We start from the raw sequence: 21,268 nt of genomic DNA, 5'->3' as shown, positions 1-21,268 counted from the left end.
TACATTTATATAATTGTTTTATAATAAAATATATAATTGCATAGTGTAGCAGCCTATTGTTCTTTACATTACAAAATGTCATTCTGAAAAAAAAAGCATCAAATATATACATTTCTACCATCCGAACCATAGACATAGACTTTATAAAAACCATAGACAGTAAAAGATAAAAAACGAACTCATCAACCTAGTAATGAGACACCGTTTTTGCGTGCGCGCTCCTGTAAAAATCTTGACTTCGCTTATGACGCAAGCACGCTGTTGACGCAAGCCCCGCCCCTTTCTCCCTGGACGCGTTTGTACAGCTCAAGTTCCTCCAGCTTTCACCAATAAACCGAGTCCGATCACCCCTGGACCGAACGGAGGGTATCGCCATGGCCTTTCAGGGCTCTGAAGTACTGGAAGAACAGCTCGAGGAGCCGGAAGATACTCTGAGAGTGTCTCCGGCGGAGGAGATGCCCGTCGATGGGCCTCCGGCGGTAGAGGAGCCGCTACTGCTGCCGTGGGACCGCTTCTCCTCCTGGCTACACTGCATCTGTGTGGTCGGCTTCGATCTGGAGCTCGGTCAAGCTGTGGAGGTAACGTTACAGCAGATTGTCATATTAGTACAAATATAGATCGAAGTGTCTGTTTAGTTTTCATCTGTGAGTTGGACTGCTAGCTAGGTGGCTAACTGTGTGGAAGTCAATGGAAACCTGTTAGCATCAGTGGCTAACAAAAGTAGTTGAGTCATCAAAAATAATATATATTATTATATGTACGTATATATAAATATGTATGTATATATATGTATATTTATACACACACAAATCCGGCTAGATGGGAACTCATATGTCCTAGTTATTTTATTGCATTTTTTTAATGATTTTGCTTATTTTTATTTTTATTTTTTATGTCTGAAAGCTTTCAGTAGCTATGAAATATTTGTGAATAAAAATATTCTCATCTATGGCTTCGATTGTGGAATGCAAAAAAAAAAAAAGTGCATCTTTTGTTTTTGTTTTTCGCTTCAGGTGATTTACCCACACCACTCCAAACTCACTGAAAAAGAGGTAACTGTTGTTTTACATTATCCTGCTAGTTCCAACCATAGATTGAGCTGGTCAGTTTTAAAGTATTTAGTGGTTTCTTTGTTATTCTCATTTCAGAAAACAAGTATATGCTATCTGTCATTCCCCGACTCCAATTCAGGTAAACTGCATTTCCTCATTACAGATGTTTTTAAGGTTCTTCCAGTATCTGTTGTAAATAATAAACAGTTGAATGCACAGCCACAGATGTTTATCGGCTGCAGATTTAAACCTACATAGCCTAAACTTTTACCATTTTTGACTCTTAAAAGTCTAGTCTTAGATCAGCTGAAATCTAACGGAGAGTACGTTTTTTTCGGTGACCATGTCAGAAGCATTTTTCAGATTGATTATGTTTAATGTGTTTATGAAGCCTGACGTAAAATGTGATCACTTTTTATATTGAACATGAGTATTATTAGTGCTCAAAATGTCTGTGTTGTGATTAAGCAGCGCAGTCGTAGTGTATTTTCCTGCAGTTAAGGTTTGATTAAGAGCATTGTAATTCATCTGAATAAGTGCTATTACCCGTTAATGTGTGTGGAATGAGAGTTTGAAATCTCCCTCCAGCAGCACATGCACATTCAGAAATAAATGCATAGCATCTCTGACTCTTCTGCATTAGAGATATTAATGCGCCATTACTGACTGAGAAGGTCAATATCTGTGACGGTACACTTGTAGTTGCTTTGTAACAGTGTGTGTTCTGATGTAAATGTATCATGTGAGTTTGTTTCTTCTTGGGAACATATTTTGAGAAATGTAGCATTGCTTCAGTGTCTCATCAATGGATGCTCTGCAGTGAATGGGTGCCGTCAGAATGAGAGTCCAAACAGCTGATAAAAACACCACAATAATCCACAACCATTCCAGTTCATCAGTTAATATCTTGTGAAGCAAAAAGCTGTGTTTTCGCAAGAAATAAATATATCATTAAGGCATTTTAACATTTTTAAAGTTGTCTGGTCTGAATCAGGAGAGAAATCTGCACAGATCAAGCACTATTTACAAGCCAAAACAATTGTAAACAAATATGTGGCTGGATTTTGATGTGAAACAAGGGGAAGCATCATTGTTATTTTTCTTTTTCATAAAGAAGATTAGTTTGAATGTTTTGCATTTGACGTTAACAGCTTTGCTTATCTGGAACAAGTCTTCAGCATTCATCAAAACTGTGAACCGAGCAGTCGGGGTTGTTTTCCACAGTATCAGCTGTGATTAAATGGCATCTGTGATCCTCACAGATTCAGCTCGGCGTGTTACTTTAGTTTGTAATAAACTCGGGTTATTAATAGCGACGCGGTACAAACAAGGAGGAGCAGGATTTGAAGATTACAGGACAGTCCTGTTAATGACGCTGTAAATACGCAGACGCTCTTATTCTAGTGAATCTCCTGGTGTGATATTGATCCTGTTCATCTTTCTGAAACTGGAGAACCTGATGTATGAGCAGACATCCGATCTCATCATTCATCTCACTTCAGCTCTTCTACAATACAATACACTGTCCTACAGGTGTTTGTTGCATCATATTATACAAACTAGTAAAGCAATCTTATCATATACATAAATATACATATATGTATGTATAAACTGGAATGTATCCTATTTAAAAATGTTATTTTCTGTTCAAAAATAATGTCTGTCATACTTTTTAACAATTATTTACAGAGAAAACAGCATTCAGTGTTCATATAACAATAGTTCATATACATGTCTATCATGTTTAGAACAAGAATCATTAAGTTACATTTAAAGACTCTATTTAAGGATCACAGTGAAGTCTAAAAATGCTAATTAATTGTATTTTTAGCTCTTTACAAATCGTTGCCGCTGTCTTTCAAGTTTTTTCCCATTTGTCAGCAGGAAGTTTTTAATCATTTAAATATAATATATTAAAATAAACAATTTCTTTATATAAAATAAGTACCGGTCAGAATAAGTTTGTTGTTTAATTTTTACATATATATCTTACACTGAATGTTGAAGGAACCTATTTTACTGTTTATTTATTTATTTATATGAAACAATAAATTAAATTGATTTAAAATGACATTAAATATTTCAATATTAAATAAATGTATCATGGTTTCCATAAAAAAAAAAAAATATATATATATATATATATATATATATATATATATATATATATGAGAATTTTTTCAACATGGATAAAAATAATAAATATAAAAATAATAAATAATAAAAGTTATCATGTGACACTGATGCTTGAAGTAATGATGCTGAAAATTCAGCTCTGCATTACAGAAATAAATTACATTTTAAAAATATAATGGTAAACAGCTACTCTAAATTGTATTATATTATTATTATTATTATTATAAATTGCATTATTATTATATAATATTTTAAGTGTAACACACTTAATGGCATCCATTAACCTCGGTAAAGTCACAGTATTGCATTGATTTTTATTTATTTAATTTACATTTTTGGGCTTAATACACTTAGATGAGACATTCTGGGCTCACAGGATATCCTGTTGTAAATGTTGTAGTAAAATCCAGATGTAACCTGCTAACCAAACCAAACTGGACGACATCCGGTATCCCATGATTCCTTGTTGCGGTGATTGGTCCGAGCTATCAACATGTGCTGTTTTGAGTAGCCTCTTATCTCTGACATCAGTTTCCGGAGCTGTTTTCCTCGTGGAGGTCTGGATGCTGGCGTCTGCGGGTCAGGCTGTGCGTATGGATATTTGTGGTGTGTGTTAGTGTCTTCTCTCGCATGCTGTGGGTGAGGCGACCCACTCAGGGCGGGAAAAGCATGCGGGTTGCTGTGGCAACAGAGTTCCTGCCGCCCCATGTGATGTGAAGAAGTGCGTCTGTTGTGACACATTACATGCAATTCGCCAACTGCGCATTTGTTTCAGTTGTTTTCATTAAATCTGTGAACGTCTCACTCAGAATGAAGGCTGGGAGTTCATGTAAGAAGTGCACTCTGAAAAAATACTGTATTGAAACAATTCTCTCTCAAATATTGCTGGTGAAGTTCACAGATAATTACAAAAAAAATTCAGCATGTAACACATTAAACTTGACATTTTGAAATGGTGTTTTCTCGTAAAGTGTACTGCAAAAATCAATAACTTCATGAAACTGATTTTTGCAGTGTAGAAAGCTGCAAGTGCATTCAACTGGAGCTTGTGGTGGGAATATTAATACTTCAGTTATGAATCATTTATAAAATTGTCAATAGCAGTATTCAAACAAGCGTGACTATTTTGTAATTTAAAGAAAATGTGCATTTTTATTTTTTTTTTGAAGAAGAACTGATATTTTAAAGTATAAAAATGTCTCCCTGTAATAAAATAATTGTCATATTGTTATTTTAGCTGCATTGACACTAATATAATTTTATTAATATTTTGAATTTTTATTTCTGTCTTTGGCTTTCATTCATTTTTAATTTTATGTCTTCAGTTTTCATTTTAATTTTAGCTTGTTTTAGTGTAATATATATATGTATATAGTTTTTATTAATTTCTCGTTTTAGTTATTTTAGTACATAAAGTTAAACTGAATTTAAATTAGAAATGATGTTGCAACTAGTTGAAATTAAATGTTTTCCGTATTTTATTTAATGCATATTTTATTTCACGTAATTATTAAATGATTGCGTTTGATTATTGAAATGGTTTTCTAGATGCAGGATGTAACGAGCATGTATCTGAACGATGTTCATTCAGAAGGAATAGCCTGTTGTGTAAACGCTGCTTTTTATAGACTCCTGTGGTGTTGAGGAAAGGGTTAACTGAGAGCATGAGCTAATCCATCATTCACAGCCCATAGATAGAGCCAGTAATCCGGTTTCACACTCACACAAACCACCTTCCTCGTTCCTGTGGCCCACACACAGCACTCAAATAGAGACAAACACACAAACACGGCTGTGCGGGTCTGAACTGGATCAGTCGCTCGTCCTGAAGACTAATCTCAAAATAGTTACTTAATTTATGGATTTTCCATCTGTGTTCAATTTTTTGTGGATGTCATATATACATTACACTACATTTTTAATAATTATAATATAATTGTATTATATCATAATTGTATTTATTTATTATTTGAGGTCTGAAGCTTCATGTTATTTATAGTGATTTACTGAGTTAATATTTTGTTTAATTATTAATTATATAATGCATTTTATTTTATTTTTTTTATTTATTTTTTTCAGTTTAAATTATTATATTTAATTGTATTATTAATAATATAATACATGTTACTATTTTGTATTTCTTTTACACCTGAAGCTTTTATTCACTGTGCGATTCACTGAGTTATATTATATTATGTTATTAATCATGTATTTTATATGCTATTATTTATTTTATATTTGTTTTGATTAATTTTGATTTTTTTTAAATAAATTGAACTCTTTGTTATTCATAGTGATTGAATGAGAGTTCATGAAGTGATTTATAAATGTTTTAAGACCACGTGACTTCAAACTGGACCTTTTCTGTTATTTTCTATAATTGTTTGTTGTTTTTAAATGTGTTGGTTTCGAGTAGGTTTTTAGTGTTATTTTTGTGTTGTGGAAAAAAACTAAAATGTAAATACAAATGTTAAGTTGACATACACATTTTAAATGTAAAACATTTTTTGGTATATTGGAAATATTTGTGGTAATCGAAAAGAAAATTTATGTCATTGTCGCCATAATTAATTCGCTCACAACAAAATTTAAAATGCCTTCAAAAAAGTGATTTCAAGTGTGGTTTTGCTGATATTATTGCGATGTAAACTTTATTTTCTGTTTTTAAGTTTGGTACCATGGCCTTTATTTCCCAGAGATTTGGACTGATTTGGCAGCCTAAATATTGTGGCTGAAGTCACGTTTGTTTTAGAAAAAACAAGCACATCAGAAAATGGCCTTGATTCAAGCTGCGTAGTTTTGCAGATAAACCTGACCGTCGTGTCTCTGCTCACAGGTTGTCTCGGGGACACACAGTTCTGCTTCCGTTTCCGGCAGGCCGCAGACAGGAAGTCGTCACTCGGATGTTTCCTCGACCACTTCGACCGGGATGCACCGGTCTGTCTCAAGGTCAGTGCTGAGGACGTCGACATCAACCTATAAATCATAACTGATCCTGATAATGAACCAGAGCCTGTCCTTATCTGAAATACTTCTGCTATTACTAATATGAAATGTGCTTGTTCTCTTCTTTCCTCAGAGAGATCAGGGCTATTACTACGGGTATGTGTACTTCAGACAGGTGCGAGACAAGTCGCTCAAGAGAGGCTACTTTCAGAAGGTACGACTATGACGATTTAAGTTAATTTTTCCTTTTTTCTGCTGAACACAAAATAATATATTTTGAAGAGTGTGGGTGAGCATACAGATGTTGTTCCCCATTGACTTCCATCATATAGAATTTTTTTTTCTGAAACCGTGGTTGCCTGATTACATGAACAAACTTTTTCTTGCACAGACTGATCGTTTCACTTCATAAGACCTTAATATATTGTGGGGTTAATTTTGTCTTACCTGTATAAGCTTTTTTTTTTTTTCTCAAGCGGCTGTAGCCAATTACTTGCATTTCATGAATCTTAAATGACAAAGGTTTTTATACTATTCTGCTGAAGAATCTTAAATGGCCTGAGGGTGAATAAATGAACAGCAAATTTTCATTTTTCGGTGAACTATCCCTTTATGGCATACAGTATTTAAATACATATCAGGTTCGTGTCTCTGCTTTGTAGGCGGGAACGAGGTACAGCTTGATTCAGCGTTGCCAGATCTTGCCAGAAAATACAAACAAGCACATAAGCTAAATATTGAAAATAAGAACTAATTATTGTGACCTGCTCCTGCTTACTTTATTAACTCGATGAACCGGATTGTTTTATAAGCCGAGCTCAGTCAATAAACCCAAAGGCGCTTATAATAAATGAACATGGCAACAGTTCAAAAGCATGCCCTTCAAAGCAGCTTTCCCAAACATAAACAAAACAGTCAATGGTGGTGTGGTTAAAATAACTGAACATAACTTAGCATTTTTATATTAATTTGGTCAAAAATCATGACTGGCACAAGTTTTGTTCCATAAACACACAAAATGATAATTTAGAGGATTCACTCTTGTTTTTAAATGTGTGTGTATTTCCCCGTTATGTTCCTGTCATCTTCTCTAAATGGTCGAGTGGTGTGTTGTAGAGATTTGAGCAAAGTCGAGTGGTGTTTTTAGACAGCAAGGAGCTTTTAACGTTTTTTGGCTTTGTTTTGGTTCCCACATTAAAACTGAAAATGCCCCCAGCTAAGATGAAGCGCAGCACTGAACAAGTCCCAACACTGCATCACCGCAACAGAAGTGTGAGTCTGATCTATCACCCGCAAACCTTGTTCACACCCTAAAAATAGAGGCGGAGATCTGGAACTTTTCGGAAGCCTTTAATTCTCGTTATTTTTGAAGACCGTGATTATTTCGACACCTATGACACCGGAGCTTTCTGGGGCTTTTGTTCCTCTGCAGGTCTTATGCAATTCTTGAGGGGATGCACAGCGCTTCAATAAAAGGTTGTGGTTAGTGACATGAACGGACACAACCCAGCTTGTTTTCTTTACTAACAGAAGCATGTTGCTTACTCTAAATCCTTACCACTCCCTACTGGATTCATATGCATTTGAGCAAACATGAAAAATGTAAACGTGGTCATTAACCCTATGAAGCCTATACGAATATTTGATGCGCAAAATTCGAATAATCACCATGATCAAAACTTTTTGAAAAACCTGTTACACACAATTTTTATTCATTGTATTGCATTTCATTTTAATCATAAAACTAAACATTTAAATATCACCAGCTAAAGCATACAGTGTTAGATAGAGCTGAGCGGGAAACCGGTTCATACCGAAAAACCGGTGTATATTTTCGTTATACAATGTTAATTTTGAATATACCGCCATACCGGTGTATTTTACAACTCAACCCGTGGGGATTGCTTGTGATAAAGATTTAAATGCAAAATGCACAAGACTGTTTCTGTCTGTGGTGTTTTAATTTTAAATATTTTAACAAGAAAAGTAGGCCAAATATTGTGTTTAAATGTTTTGCCGCTTGCTTGAGCAGCTTATTATACAAACCTAGAAGTAAAAACGCGGATCAGTAGCGGACTGCAAACACGTCCTGTGTGAAAGCACAATGAGTCCGTGCTGCGGACCTTATATGCACTGCAGGCAGATTATGCATATATAATATCCATTTTATGCAAGTGCTGTCGTGCTAAAATTGTTGCCAAAGGCGGAAACACGAGCAATTTGCTCCAGCACCTTAGCCGCACGTCTTAGAATATCAACCAGCAGAAAATGCATTGTACCCCTGATTATGCATTAAAAATAAAAACCGTCATACACCGGAAAACCGGTACATACATTTTTGGTCAAACCACCCAGCACTAGTGTTAGATATAGAATGACATCTGATATTTATATAATTTTATGAAAGTAGTCCCACTGATTTACATTACAAGCGTTAGAATTTCATCACTCTTTGGCCATATAAACATCAGCATCTGCACTGAATTGCATATTTTTTTGCTGTACTGATTTGCTCTATATCATACTATATAAGCCATGTATTAAATGTGATACTCAGTAAAAATACATAGGGCAACAGTTTAGGGGCTGCCAAGCTCCTGAAATTACAAAATTCACCATTAATGTGTCATAAAGGTACTTAATGCACCATATTCGAATATATACAATAGTGGAGGTTCTGCATAGTAGCAATTTTTTGTGCTATGGAACATCATAGCCGAATTATTCCTTTAAGAGATCTGTTGTTTTGGCCTGGATCTCGGGAAGATTTTTGAGCTTTGTGACATTTCTCTCATCGTGTATGCATGTGTGTGTGTTTCTCTCCTCCAGTCTCTGGTCCTCATCAGCAAGCTGCCCTACGTGACCTTTTTCCACTCTTTGCTGAAGCTGATTGCCCCAGAATACTTTGAGAAACAGGAGCCGTGTTTAGAGGCCGGTGAGTCCTGAAATCATGGACTGCAGACTGTAAAACCAACAGTTATGGTGGTAACAATTTGAAGTGTTTTTGCTAAAGCAGCCTTCATTACTACAGTGGCTCATGTTTAAGGTTAGGAACATTCAGTTTACTTTTCTAATAAGCTCTGGCAACCACAAACAACACTGTCTTCCCCGCCATATCTTGGCACCAGAATGTCATGCACCTAGCAACTGCATAGCAACACACAGAAAATCACCTTGGCAACTGCATACAGCATATAAACAAACAACAATGTGGAACACCTTAGCAACTGCATAGAAACTAACAACAACTCAGAACACCTTAGTAACCACAACAACTTGTAACAACAAATCGGAACCCCTTAGCAACCACATGGCAACAAACAACTCAGAACTGCTAAGTTATTGCATAGCAACATGCAACAACAACCTCTGAATATCTTAGTAACTGCATAGCAACATACAACAATGTGGAACACCTTAGCAACCACATAGCAACAAACAACTCAGAACTGCTAAGTTATTGCATAGCAACATGCAACAACAACCTCTGAATATCTTAGTAACTGCATAGCAACATACAACAATGTGGAACACCTTAGCAACCACATAGCAACAAACTCAGAACACCTTAGCAACCACATAGCAACAAACAACTCAGAACACCTTAGCAACCACATAGCAACAAACAACTCAGAACTCCTTAGCAACTGCATAGCAACGTGCAACAACTCAGAACACCTTAGTAACCAAAACAACTTGTAACAACAAATCGGAACCCCTTAGCAACCGCATGGCAACAAACAACTCAGAACTACCAAGTTATAGCAACATAGCAACATGCAACAACAACCTCTGAATATCTTAGTAACTGCATAGCAACAAACAACAATGTGGAACACCTTAGCAACCACATAGCAACAAACAACTCAGAACTCCTTAGCAACTGCAAAGCAACATGCAGCAGCTCAGAACACCTTAGTAACCACAACAACTTGTAACAACAAATCAGAACACCTTAATAACCATAGCAACAACAAATCGGAACCGCTCAGCAACTGCATAGCAACATATAAACAACTCAGAACACTTTAGCAACTGCATAGCAACATGCAACAATGTCTCACAGCTCCTTAGAAACTGCGAAACACCTTAGCAGCTGCGTAGCAACATGCAACCCTTATTCACTCTTCCCTAGCAGCTGCGTAACACCTTGCCAACTGCGTAGCAACATGTAACAACAACTCAGAATACTACACAGCTACTGCATAATAACTTGTAACGTGTAACAGAGCTCAGAATATCTTAGTTACTGCATTGCAACATTCCTCCAATATAAATTGTGTACGTTCTGTATATAATGTTGCCTAATCTTGTTTTTTTTATTTTTTGCCGAAATCTGTGCATCGATGATATTGGATTGATTGATGTCACCTTGTCATTTAGCAGACACTTGAATGTTTTTTTTTTTTTTGTGTAAAGCATGTAATGACATTGACCGCTGGCCCACGCCGTGTCCGGGGAAGATCCTCACGCTCCCCATCATGGGTGTGGTCATGAAGGTAAACTGCTCTTTTCTTTCTCTGTAAGATATCAGCTCAGTGTGTGAATATCTTTCTGCTCTCCTCAGCTGCGCATCCCCACGTGTTACGACAAGCCTGGAACGTCTCAGCTCGTCCAGTCCGCGCCGGTATGAATCTCCTGCTTCTGATGTGTTGTGTTATGTTCACTGGGGTCACATCAGTTTGCTCTCATGTGATGAATCTAATCTTTTATTCACAGAGCGACAGTCTGGTGTCCCATTATTCTGCCCACCGTCCATGAAGTGGATCTCTTCAGGTAAATCATGTTTATTGTGTGCTTGTGTGACTGGTACATATTGTACTAGAAGTCATATTTGGGCTGTGTTTGTTCATTGCTTGTCCTCTAGAGCCTCCTGTTGGTGGCTGAGAGAAGTGCACGTTTTTCACACACACTAGAAGTCTCTTCTGCTCACGAAGGCTGCTGCATTTATTTAATCAAAAAACAGCAATATTGTGGAAGAAGTTTTCGGATTTAATAGGAGTCTTTTCTATGAGAATAAGTTTTAAAATATAATTTATTTCTGTGATCCGCAGCTGAATTTTTCAGCATCATTACTCCAGTCTTCAAGTGTCACATGATCTTCAGAAATCAGAATAATATGCTGATTTACTGATTTACATTTCTGATTATAATCAAGAAATTATAATCTATAGTTATATAAGCAATTGTGCTGCTTCATATTTTGTGGATATCATGATACCTTTTGTTTATTAGGATTATTTGATGATTAGAAAATTCAAAAGAGCAACATTTATTTGCTCTTATTTATTATTTATTTGTTTGATCGATTTAATGCATATAAAAGCATGCATTTCAATATCAAACTTTTGAACTTTAGTGTATTGGTCATAAATTGTTTACTACGACTCCAAATTTCCTCCAAATTGTCTCCAAATTTCACATATTTTGGTGCTGAGAAAAAAAAACCCTTTTCATTTCCATTTTCCATAATGTTTTCATTGTTTGTTATGTTGCAGGTGTTTCCATCCAGTGTTTTTTCATATTCAGATGTTATGGGAGCTGGTGTTGCTCGGTGAAGCGTTGGTGGTTATGGCTCCTTCACCGGCAGAATCTTCAGACACTGTGTTGGCACTGGTCAGGTACGCCAAATAATAACAATAATAATAATAATAATAAAATATTAAGCCATGTAAGCCATGAGAGGTGGTGTTATAGTGATTTTGCCTCTTTTTAGAACTCAAACTGTTCAAATCTCTGTAATGTGTGGCCTCTTCTAGCTAGCGTTTGTAAAACAGCACTTACATTTTGAATAAATAATCACTATTGATAATTAATGGAATAAGTAAGATCATTCTATAGAAGTAACATCATAAAAAATATTTTGTTGAAATAAAATTTTACTGAAATTTTAAAAATAAGAAGAAAAGTTTTTAATTTAGTTTAAATTGATGCACTAAAATTTTAAAATAGTTTAAAAATATAATAAAATTATATTATAAATTATAATAAAATGAAAGAATAAAAAGAAAAAATGACAAAACTGAAACTAAGTTATATTATAAATTATATTATACCAAAATTAAACAACATATATGCATATAAAATTATCTAAATATTAATAAAATAAAATAAGAAACTAAACAAAATAGTATATCATTGATACTAAAATAACCAGTCACATCTCTGTATGCCTGCAGCTGTCTAGCATTTGATATGACACTGAATGTTTGCTACTCTGCATTAAAAATAATTCAGGAGGAAACGTTTCTTTTTATATGATCAACATCATGTTTCTCTGTGATTGCACATGAAATGTTTTTAGAAATGCATATTGGTGACGAGTGAACTCTAGACGTGCACAGAAGTCAAACAACCGTCCTTCATCAGGTCTTCCTTTGTGTGTTTTACATTTGAGAGATTGGATAATGCTGTCATCTGATAATAGAAGTATATTGCATTTTAATGCAATTCTATTATTTAAAATCTATTCCAAAGAATTCTAGATATTTATCCCTCAGAATTTGTGCTAAAAAGTCCAGATTCAGTGAGCGTCCAAGCACAGGGTGTAGTGCAGTAATGAACAGCAGAGCAGTGTTTTCTGGAGTTTCTGGAAGCTGAATGTTTCCAGAGTCACATGCTGAAGTCGACCTTGAAGAAGGCCAGCTAGATAAGTCTGAAGTCACGTGATGTGTGTGATATAGAGACTCCAGAGACCACACAAATATTCTTGACCAATAAAAGAGCAGATGCTGACTTCTAGAACCCTCTCTGTCTCTGTCTCTGTGCAGCTGTATCTCTCCTCTGCGCTACAGCAGTGATTTCCGGCCGTACTTCACCATTCACGACAGTGAGTTTAAGGAATACACCACTCGAACACAAGCTCCGTAAGTAAACCATGTGTGAAAGATCTCATGTGTGAAAAAGAAATTGGATGACTGAGGTTTTTCTATATCGATAGATATATATATATATATATATATATATATATATATATATATATATATATATATATATATATATATATATAGTGCTGTCAAACGATTAATTACAATTAATTGCAATTACAATTAATTTAAGTAATATGTTGTTTGTATATAAAATATATTTATATGTAGGAAGAATATAAATATATAAATTTACATGCATTTAAAATTCTCAAAATATATACTGTATATGTGTGTATTTATATATGCATATTAAATATACACTGTGCACATGCATATATTGTAAAAAAGAATTTGGATGTGTTTAATCATTTGACAGCACTAATATATATATATATATATAAAATACAAACACAGCGTGTAATTCAATCAGTGTCATGATTAGTGATGGTATGACAGATGAGATGCTGTTCTACGTTCAGATCAATGGAGGAGGATATTTCTGGAGTTCAGACAGGAAGTAACCATACGTTGTGTTTTTCTGCAGGCCTTCGGTCATCCTGGGAGTTACAAACCCATTTTTTGCCAAAACTCTCCAGCACTGGCCTCACATCATCCGGATCGGAGACATGAAGCAAGCAGGTTCTGACTTCAACTATCATCTAACTGCATGTGGAATTAGACTGTGATGTGTGACTTTGTTCTTTATCTTTTGAAAGGTGAGATGGCCAAACAAATGAAAGTGAAGAAGCTAAAAAATCTGAAGACTTTGGACTCAAAACCTGGTGAGGCTTCAAATGAACTCCTTCAAGTTTCTCAGTTATTCTGTTTTGTGTTCATACAGTCAATCAGATCTAGTAAAAGCAGATAAACAAATGTTTCTGTGAGGAATATGTGAAGGTCTCTGCGTCTGCTCTCAGGTGTCTACACTGCATATAAACCCTTCCTGAACAAAGACGAGGACATTATCAAGCAGCTGCAGAAGGTGAGTGTCTCTCTAGTCTACTACATCACTGCTAAAACATTCAAGCGCATCTATTAATTCAGTATTTGTGCGGTTAACGTCAGGGAGTCCAGCAGAAGCGCCCCTCAGCGGCCCAGAATGCAATTCTGCGTCGATATTTCCTGGAGCTCACGCAGAGTTTCATCATACCACTGGTAGGAACGTTTCTTTGCATGCAAAATCAATCACACGACGCTGTTTACATGTACATGAACTAAAACTGTTCAAATCGCTATTGTTGATTTAAATAAAGCTGAAATAAAATAAAACATAAATATTGCATACTTTTTTTTTTTATACGTTAACAAAATTTAGTAATGCTGCCTTCGCAACTATATGAAATTAATACTAAAATTAATAAAAAATAAACTTGAAATAGAAATTAAACTATATAGAAATATTTAAAACCGCATAAAAATGATAAAGAAGCACATGACAAATTTATTAAAATGTAAACTGAAAGTCAAAAAAAATAATGCAATAATATATAAATGGTAAAATATCACTATTATTCTGAATATATCTTGAATACCTGATAAATGCATGCTGTAATGAACAGTAAACTGAAGATTTAATATAATAATAATGTAATAATTATTGCAGGAGCGTTATGTGGCCAGTCTGATGCCTTTACAGAAGAGCATCTCTCCCTGGAAAGTAAGACAGATTTCTTCTTTCCAGATATTTTCCTTTTGAAATGAATAGATTTTGCTACTTTAATGAATGCTCACCAAGTCTCGTCTCGTTTCCCAGAATCCCCCGCAGCTGCGGCCGTTCAGCCAGGAGGAGTTTATGAAGACGCTGGAGAAGGCCGGACCTCAGCTCACCTCACGACTCAAAGGAGACTGGATCGGCCTCTACAGGTGCAGATTTATTCAAGAACTCTTCTATATATTACACAATATTGGTCTTTCCACTGTATTTTTGTGAGCATGAAGAGACTTTAATGTTTCCAAACAGGCAATTCCTGAGGTCTCCGAACTTCGACGGCTGGTTCAGGAACCGCAGGAAGGAGATGATGCAGAAGCTGGAAGCTCTTCATCTGGAGGCGCTGTGTGAGGAAGACCTGCAGCTGCGGATACAGAAACACACCGAGGTGGAGACGGTCGACCTGGTGCTCAAACTCAAGGAGAAACTGGTGAGGACTGTGCTTTAGAGGAATGGTGCACCCAAAAATGAAAAATATGCTGAATATGTGCTCACTCTCAGGTCATCTGAGATGTAGATGCGTTTGTTTCTTCATCAGATTTGGAGAAATGTAGCATTGCATCAGTGTCTCATCAATGGATGCTCTGCAGTGAATGGGTGCCGTCAGAATGAGAGTCTAAACAGCTGATAAAAACATCACAGTAATGTTAAATGGCTTCAGATCTGATGAAGAACCAAGCTCATATACATGCTGACGTTTAGTCCTGATACCCAATCTCATTGCACACTATCTAAAACACTGTTTTGAAATGCCTGAGACAAATCTGGTTTGGTTTAATTACTTCGCAGAATCGTCTCACACAATTAACATTTACGAATCCCAATGCAACATTTCGTGACATCATTTCTTTTCACGTCTCATGAAATGTAATATGTAGGAAAAAAGTCTTGCATGCATGGCTGGTTGTTTCAACTTGTTATTTAATAACTGATATTTTACCCCAGTTTCACAGGAAGTGAAGATGTGGTTGCCTTGAAAACATGGAAGGGAAACTGGGCTTTGTTTGCAATATTTTATTCGATATTCCAATTTAATTCACAGCTTCGGTTGGAAAAATATCTTTTATCACATGCACTGAAAAACAATGGTGTACAGATGATTTTCACTCAGAAATTAAAAAGAAACCGCGAATAGCGTTGAATTAAATGTGAAATTTTGTAGTCGACTGAAAATCATATTTTCTTCTTGAAAAAATAATCTCTGACATTTTTGGTTTTATTTTTTACATTAGTATTTTACTATTTCATTTAGAAATTGCATGTACATTTCACAAAGAAACCACAAATAACTGAACTAAACATCATTTTTTAAGTTTTATTTTTGGTAAAACATGCTTTATTAATCTTTTTCCAGAACTATAGTAAGTGTAAAACGTAGGAAACATTTTCACTCAAATTGCTTGTGAATTTCACAATTAATTACAAAGAAATGGCAAGTAACACACTGAATCTAACATGAACATTTTGAAGTAGAAAGATTCAAAATAGTATTTTCTTGTGAAATGTACACCAAAAATCTTTTACAGGTTTGAAAAATAATTTTTTTTACAGTGTTGGAATCAATTTCACTCAGATTTATAATAAATTCAACAATTAATTACTAAGAAAAGGCAAGTAAACCTTTAACTAAACCTGAAAATTTTGAGGTAGAAATACTGAAATTGTATTTTATTTCATAAAACGTGCTTCAGTAATCTTTGAAAAATATATATTTATTTACAGTGTAGGCAACAGTTTCACTCAGAAATTACTTGTAAATTTCAATTACAAAGAATGGCAAGTAATTGAATTAAATGTGAATTTTTTCAGTAAAAACAACTGAAATTGCATTTTCTTATAAACCTTACTCCCAATAATCTTAGTTTTATTAAGTGGTGTTTTTTTACACGGTATATGTTGCTTTTCCATCTTGTGTCTCAGACTCAGGCCGAGAAAGATCAGCTTCCTGTCAAGCCAGGAACTCTACCCAAACTGCAGGCCCATATCGAGAGCATCATCCTGTCTCTTCCAGAGGACCTGCAGGGCATCTTACACAAACCTCCGAGCCCCTGACCCCCAGCGCGCTCTGACAGACCAGAGCAGAGCGTTTGCTAAATCTGCTACCCTTGAACAGACAATGCTGGCATTGCCAAACCGCACAGGAAGTGACTGTGCCCGAACGTGAGAGGTGTGAATGATGGCAGAATGACAGACGCATGTCGAGGACACATTCTGAGTCTTTATGCTGTACGTCTCACCGTGTGAGATTAACCCTTCCCTTTGCTTTTAAACATGAAGATGCTGTCAGGGACGAGAGAGCCGGGTCTGAATGGAGATCAGTGAACGTCTGGAGGAAGAACTTCAGATCTGCTTCATAAGTCAAGAACATGCCCAGGTCATGTTTCACCCCAAAATTAGGACCTTTTATTTTGCCTAAAGAAAATGAAGCCTCTTTGAAGCCTGTTATATATATTAACACAGTGGCATTGTTTTGGTTATAATCAGGATTTTATCCTGTGTTTGTGTGTGTGTGTGTGTGTGTGTACATACATACGTACGTGTGTGAGAATGACATATTGAAGTATAAATTTGTGAAATATTATTTCAGTAATTATGCCTTTTTTAAATCAAGTTATGAAGCCGTAATGAGAACTGTCATGGAAAATAATAATAAGTATTATAAAAAAATAATTGGTAAATACTTCAGTATTTTTCTTTCTTTAAATCAAGTTATAATGCAATGATACAGAGAAGAAGAAAATGGGCTTTTATTTATACAATATATTTTTTCAATTATATTTTGGGGTGAAGCATTCCCTGGAAATGTTTTGGTGATGTTTTGAATGATGTTCACTGATGTAATATTGCAATAACAGGTCTGTTTTACAGAGACCCACACTACTAACCTAGAACTGATGATGAAGAGACACTAGTCTGAATAGATTTCATCTTCACGAGCTCAATAAGCACATTATCACTGGTGTCTGGCATTAATTAACTCTCATAATGAAGATAAACCCAGCAAAGACCAGTGCAGTTTTATATGTGTATTTATTTGTCTTTTAGTTCATAAACTGACTAACCAAACCACAAAAGGGAAAATAGGCGTTGTCTTTTCCTTTTCTTTCCACCTTCACTGACCTGACCTGACAGAACTAGTCTAGTTATTTTATCATCATCATCATCAGCGTCAATGCACTGAGATTGTGGTCTTCCTTCGGTTCCCATGTCATATACTCATCGTCGTTCAGAAAACAACACTGTACTGTGTGCTTCCACACATATAGTCTTCAAACACACTCGCTTGAGCTATAGAGGTGAAAATGGTTTGTTTTGCAGTTTCTCGTGCCTTTCGTTTTCTGATTGGTTTGATTTGAATGGCTTTGCATCTCTTTTAGGACCAAGAGTGTAGTTTTGCAATGCTTTACTGTCACGTGACGGGATGAAATGCATTTTAAATGATTTTGTTTGACCTTGAGAAAGAGCTTGATGCACTTTATCTGTCGCGTGTCATGAGCAAGAAAACAATATTCTTGATGTTTCTATTCAAATTGTGCATAGCCATGGCTCATAAAAACCCATTTTTTCTTTGGCTTGTGCATCACAACTGGTCATATTCCGTGAAGTAAATGCATGGTGGATATTTTAGATGGAAATGCAACCTTTCTGTTGATGCCTTGAGCTTGAAAGACAAAGCGGTGAGCGACCAAAGACCGTCACACTATCTGATCCATATGAATGCTTTATTATAGAGGATGCTGGCTCTGTTTTGTCACACCAGAGAATCATGGGACGCGTTTTGGATGTAGTTTCTTTCATGCACATGGTGCAAACCTGTGAAAACTGGTTGTTGGACAACCACTGGTGTTTTATATTTGAAGAACAAACCTATTTTAACATGCTTGAATTTTATAGAGGTATATTCTAATAGAAGAATAACGAATAGCTTTTGACACGATGCCTGTTTGTTATACTGACGGATATTTTGTAACATCTGTATTTTTGATCTGCTCATTTGTAATCGGTAGTTACTGTACCGGATGTTTTATTTGATGCCATGGTGATTATTATAGAATTATATGAATGGAAAAGGAAGATTTTTGTAAAAGCAACCATGTACACCGAGATGTTCCAGCATAAAAAATATTTTTCTATCACACCATTAACCACTAATGTTTTTTTCACCTGTAACCATATGACGCACAGTAGCTTTTCAATAGAATTTATTTCATTGTTCTGTAACCGTCATGAAGGACAAGTATATTTTTTTCCAGGTGTAAATAAATGTCAATAATGAGCTGTGTTGGGCATTAATCTGTTCCGGTTTCATTCTAGTATCTATTTCATTTTAATATTCTAGTGTAGAAATCACTCAAAATTTATTTTTGGAAACAATGTTTGGTTGTACACTAAAATTGTTATAACAGTAAAACAATCATAAGTGGTTTCTATTATATTTTAAATGGGAAAAGAAATACATTACAAATTCATTGTAAGGGTCAAAGATTTTTCTTTTATGCCAAAATATCATTAGGATATTAAGTAAATATCATATCCCATGAAGATTTTTTTGTAAATTTTCTTACCGTAAATATATTTAACTTAATTTCTTATTAGTAAAATGGATTGCTAAGGATTTCATTTGGACAACTTTAAAGGCTCAACTTTAAACTCTAATCAAAGAAATATAACTTTTGTTGTCATCTTTTTAAAAACATCAAAATTGTGAGTAACACTAGCATAAATGTTTGATTTCAGATTAGAAAAACTGTATAATGATAATTTTTGCCACAGTGACACTTACTGTAAATTGGATTTATTACATTTTGAATTATTTAATGCATAACAATGTTTATGAACATAAAACGTGAAATAAATTATAATTTTCTAAATAAATAAAACATTTATTTCAAAGACATTTTGTAATCAGACATGTACACTAGAACCAAAAACAGACCAAACATTGTTTTATATATATTATAAAATTAATCCGAGAGTACTGAGATGGAATTATAAATGAAGATGTAGAAGAATATTCCATAAATATTTCAAGATAAGTTGGACATAATATATACATTCAGTTCTGAGTTAGTGTCCTTTCTTCAAGTAGTTTGAACGCAGCAGTGTTTTATCGTCTGGACAGTTGATCTGAGAGCCAATCCAGTCCTTCATATAAACCTGACCCTTGAACCGCACATGTGGCCTGAACAAACCACTGAGAGAGAGAGAGAGAGAGAGAGAGAGAGAGAGAGAGAGAGAGACAGGTTTATTCCACTGAAACACACTGACATCACACATCACGTGTCAAACAGAGTGTGTGTGTTCACCTGTCGTCCTCTCAGTGCGTGTAAACCCAGTCTGTCTGTCAGCTCGTGGACCGGCATGGCTTTGGGTAAATCCTGCTTGTTAGCAAGAACTAACAGAACCGCGTCTCTCATCTCGTCCTCCGCCAGCATCGCGTTTAGTTCCTCTGCTGCTGTTTCAATCCGGTCATGATCACTGCTGTCCACCACAAAGATCAAGCCCTGAATCACACAAACACACTTACACTCAATACAGTTCATTAAAATCCCTGATTAGAATTGAAATGTTCAAATAATAGATACTAAACACATACGTTTGTGACATATCATACCTTAGTGTTCTGATAGTAATGTCTCCAGAGGCGTCTGATAACGTCCTGACCGCCGACGTCCCACACGGTGAAGGAGATGTTTCTATATTCAACTGTCTCAACATTAAAACCTAAAGAGAATCAGTCAGTCATTATCAGACATTATTCAAGCAGCCTTCAGTTTGGCTACAGCTGACGGTAGCCATTGACCTCCATAGTAATGAAAAAGTCAATGGCTACCGCCAACAGTTTGGTTACCAATATTCTTAAAAATATCTTCTTTTATGTTCAGTAGAATTAAAAATCGCATACAGGTTTGGAACACTTTAAAGGTGAGTGAATGACAGAATTGTCCTTTTTGGGTGAACTATCGCTTTAAATATTACTAATACATCTGAATTTCTTACCTAGAGTTGGAATAGTTGTGACCACTTCACCGAGTTTGAGTTTGTAGAGCACTGTTGTTTTCCCTGCTGCATCCAGACCAACTGGGAGAAGAAGTATTTCCATTTATTATACACAATTAATATGTAGAAGATTCATAATGGTGATATTTTATAGTTGTATATGTCTAATTTGCAGTGGAGTTATTTTATCTTATTTGCATTAGAGCTATGCACTAGAACTATTTTCTCAAAACACTGAATAAAAATCAAATAATTGCAGTAAAGTAAAACGTGTAGTCACTCACCCATAAGCAACCTCATCTCTTTCTTCTCGAAGAGACGCGAGAAAAGGTTCGAGAAGAAGACGCCCATTTTTTTTTTTTTAAAGTGCAGGTTAAGGTGTCTGTATTTATTGGAAATAAAGGTCCGGAGGCTGAGGCTCGGGCTGGTTGTGTGAGGAAGCTGTGATTGTGTGCGGGTTTATATAGGCTTCTTTTACTTTCGGTTTGATTGACAGCTCAACAGCAGACGCGCTCCGTTTCTCTCGCGGCAAATCCAACGCGTTCGAAATGACGTCA

The 21,268-nt window shown here is 35.5% G+C and overlaps 2 protein-coding genes across 2 annotated transcripts; one reads left to right on the top strand and one right to left on the bottom strand.

Annotated features, from left to right (window-relative positions):
• The first annotated feature begins 374 nt into the window (after positions 1–374).
• LOC113110708 (protein DENND6A-like) lies at positions 375–18,988 on the top strand. Its single transcript, XM_026274851.1, is given in 20 exon segments — positions 375–578; positions 1,014–1,052; positions 1,149–1,191; positions 6,025–6,137; positions 6,268–6,348; positions 8,964–9,069; positions 10,554–10,633; positions 10,702–10,761; positions 10,854–10,871; positions 10,873–10,910; positions 11,633–11,755; positions 12,905–13,000; positions 13,548–13,642; positions 13,720–13,785; positions 13,921–13,985; positions 14,069–14,158; positions 14,607–14,660; positions 14,757–14,866; positions 14,964–15,141; positions 16,632–18,988. Coding segments are annotated over 20 exon segments (1,791 nt in total). The 3' UTR covers positions 16,764–18,988.
• A 653-nt stretch (positions 18,989–19,641) lies between these two features.
• Positions 19,642–21,200, bottom strand: LOC113110707 (ADP-ribosylation factor 4-like). Its single transcript, XM_026274850.1, has 5 exons — positions 20,996–21,200; positions 20,712–20,792; positions 20,326–20,435; positions 20,018–20,215; positions 19,642–19,905 (listed from the first exon to the last, which is right to left on the bottom strand). Exons 1-5 carry the CDS (start codon positions 21,060–21,062, stop codon positions 19,819–19,821), a joined length of 543 nt encoding a protein of 180 aa, XP_026130635.1. The 5' UTR covers positions 21,063–21,200; the 3' UTR covers positions 19,642–19,818.
• Positions 21,201–21,268: the final 68 nt, after the last annotated feature.

The sequence above is a fragment of the Carassius auratus genome, chromosome 11, assembly GCF_003368295.1.
Source record: "Carassius auratus strain Wakin chromosome 11, ASM336829v1, whole genome shotgun sequence".
Lineage (NCBI taxonomy): Eukaryota > Metazoa > Chordata > Actinopteri > Cypriniformes > Cyprinidae > Carassius > Carassius auratus.
Note: the sequence above shows the minus strand (reverse complement) of the source record. Positions and strands in the feature narration are given on the sequence as shown.

Coding starts and splice junctions, on each gene's coding strand:
- LOC113110707 (XM_026274850.1), bottom strand. CDS start 21,062: ATGGGCGTCTTCTTCTCGAACCTTTTCTCGCGTCTCTTCGAGAAGAAA. Junction 20,436..20,711: donor CACAACTATTCCAACTCTAG/GTAAGAAATTCA, acceptor GATTCTCTTTAG/GTTTTAATGTTGAGACAGTT. Junction 19,906..20,017: donor ACGCACTGAGAGGACGACAG/GTGAACACACAC, acceptor TCTCTCTCTCAG/TGGTTTGTTCAGGCCACATG.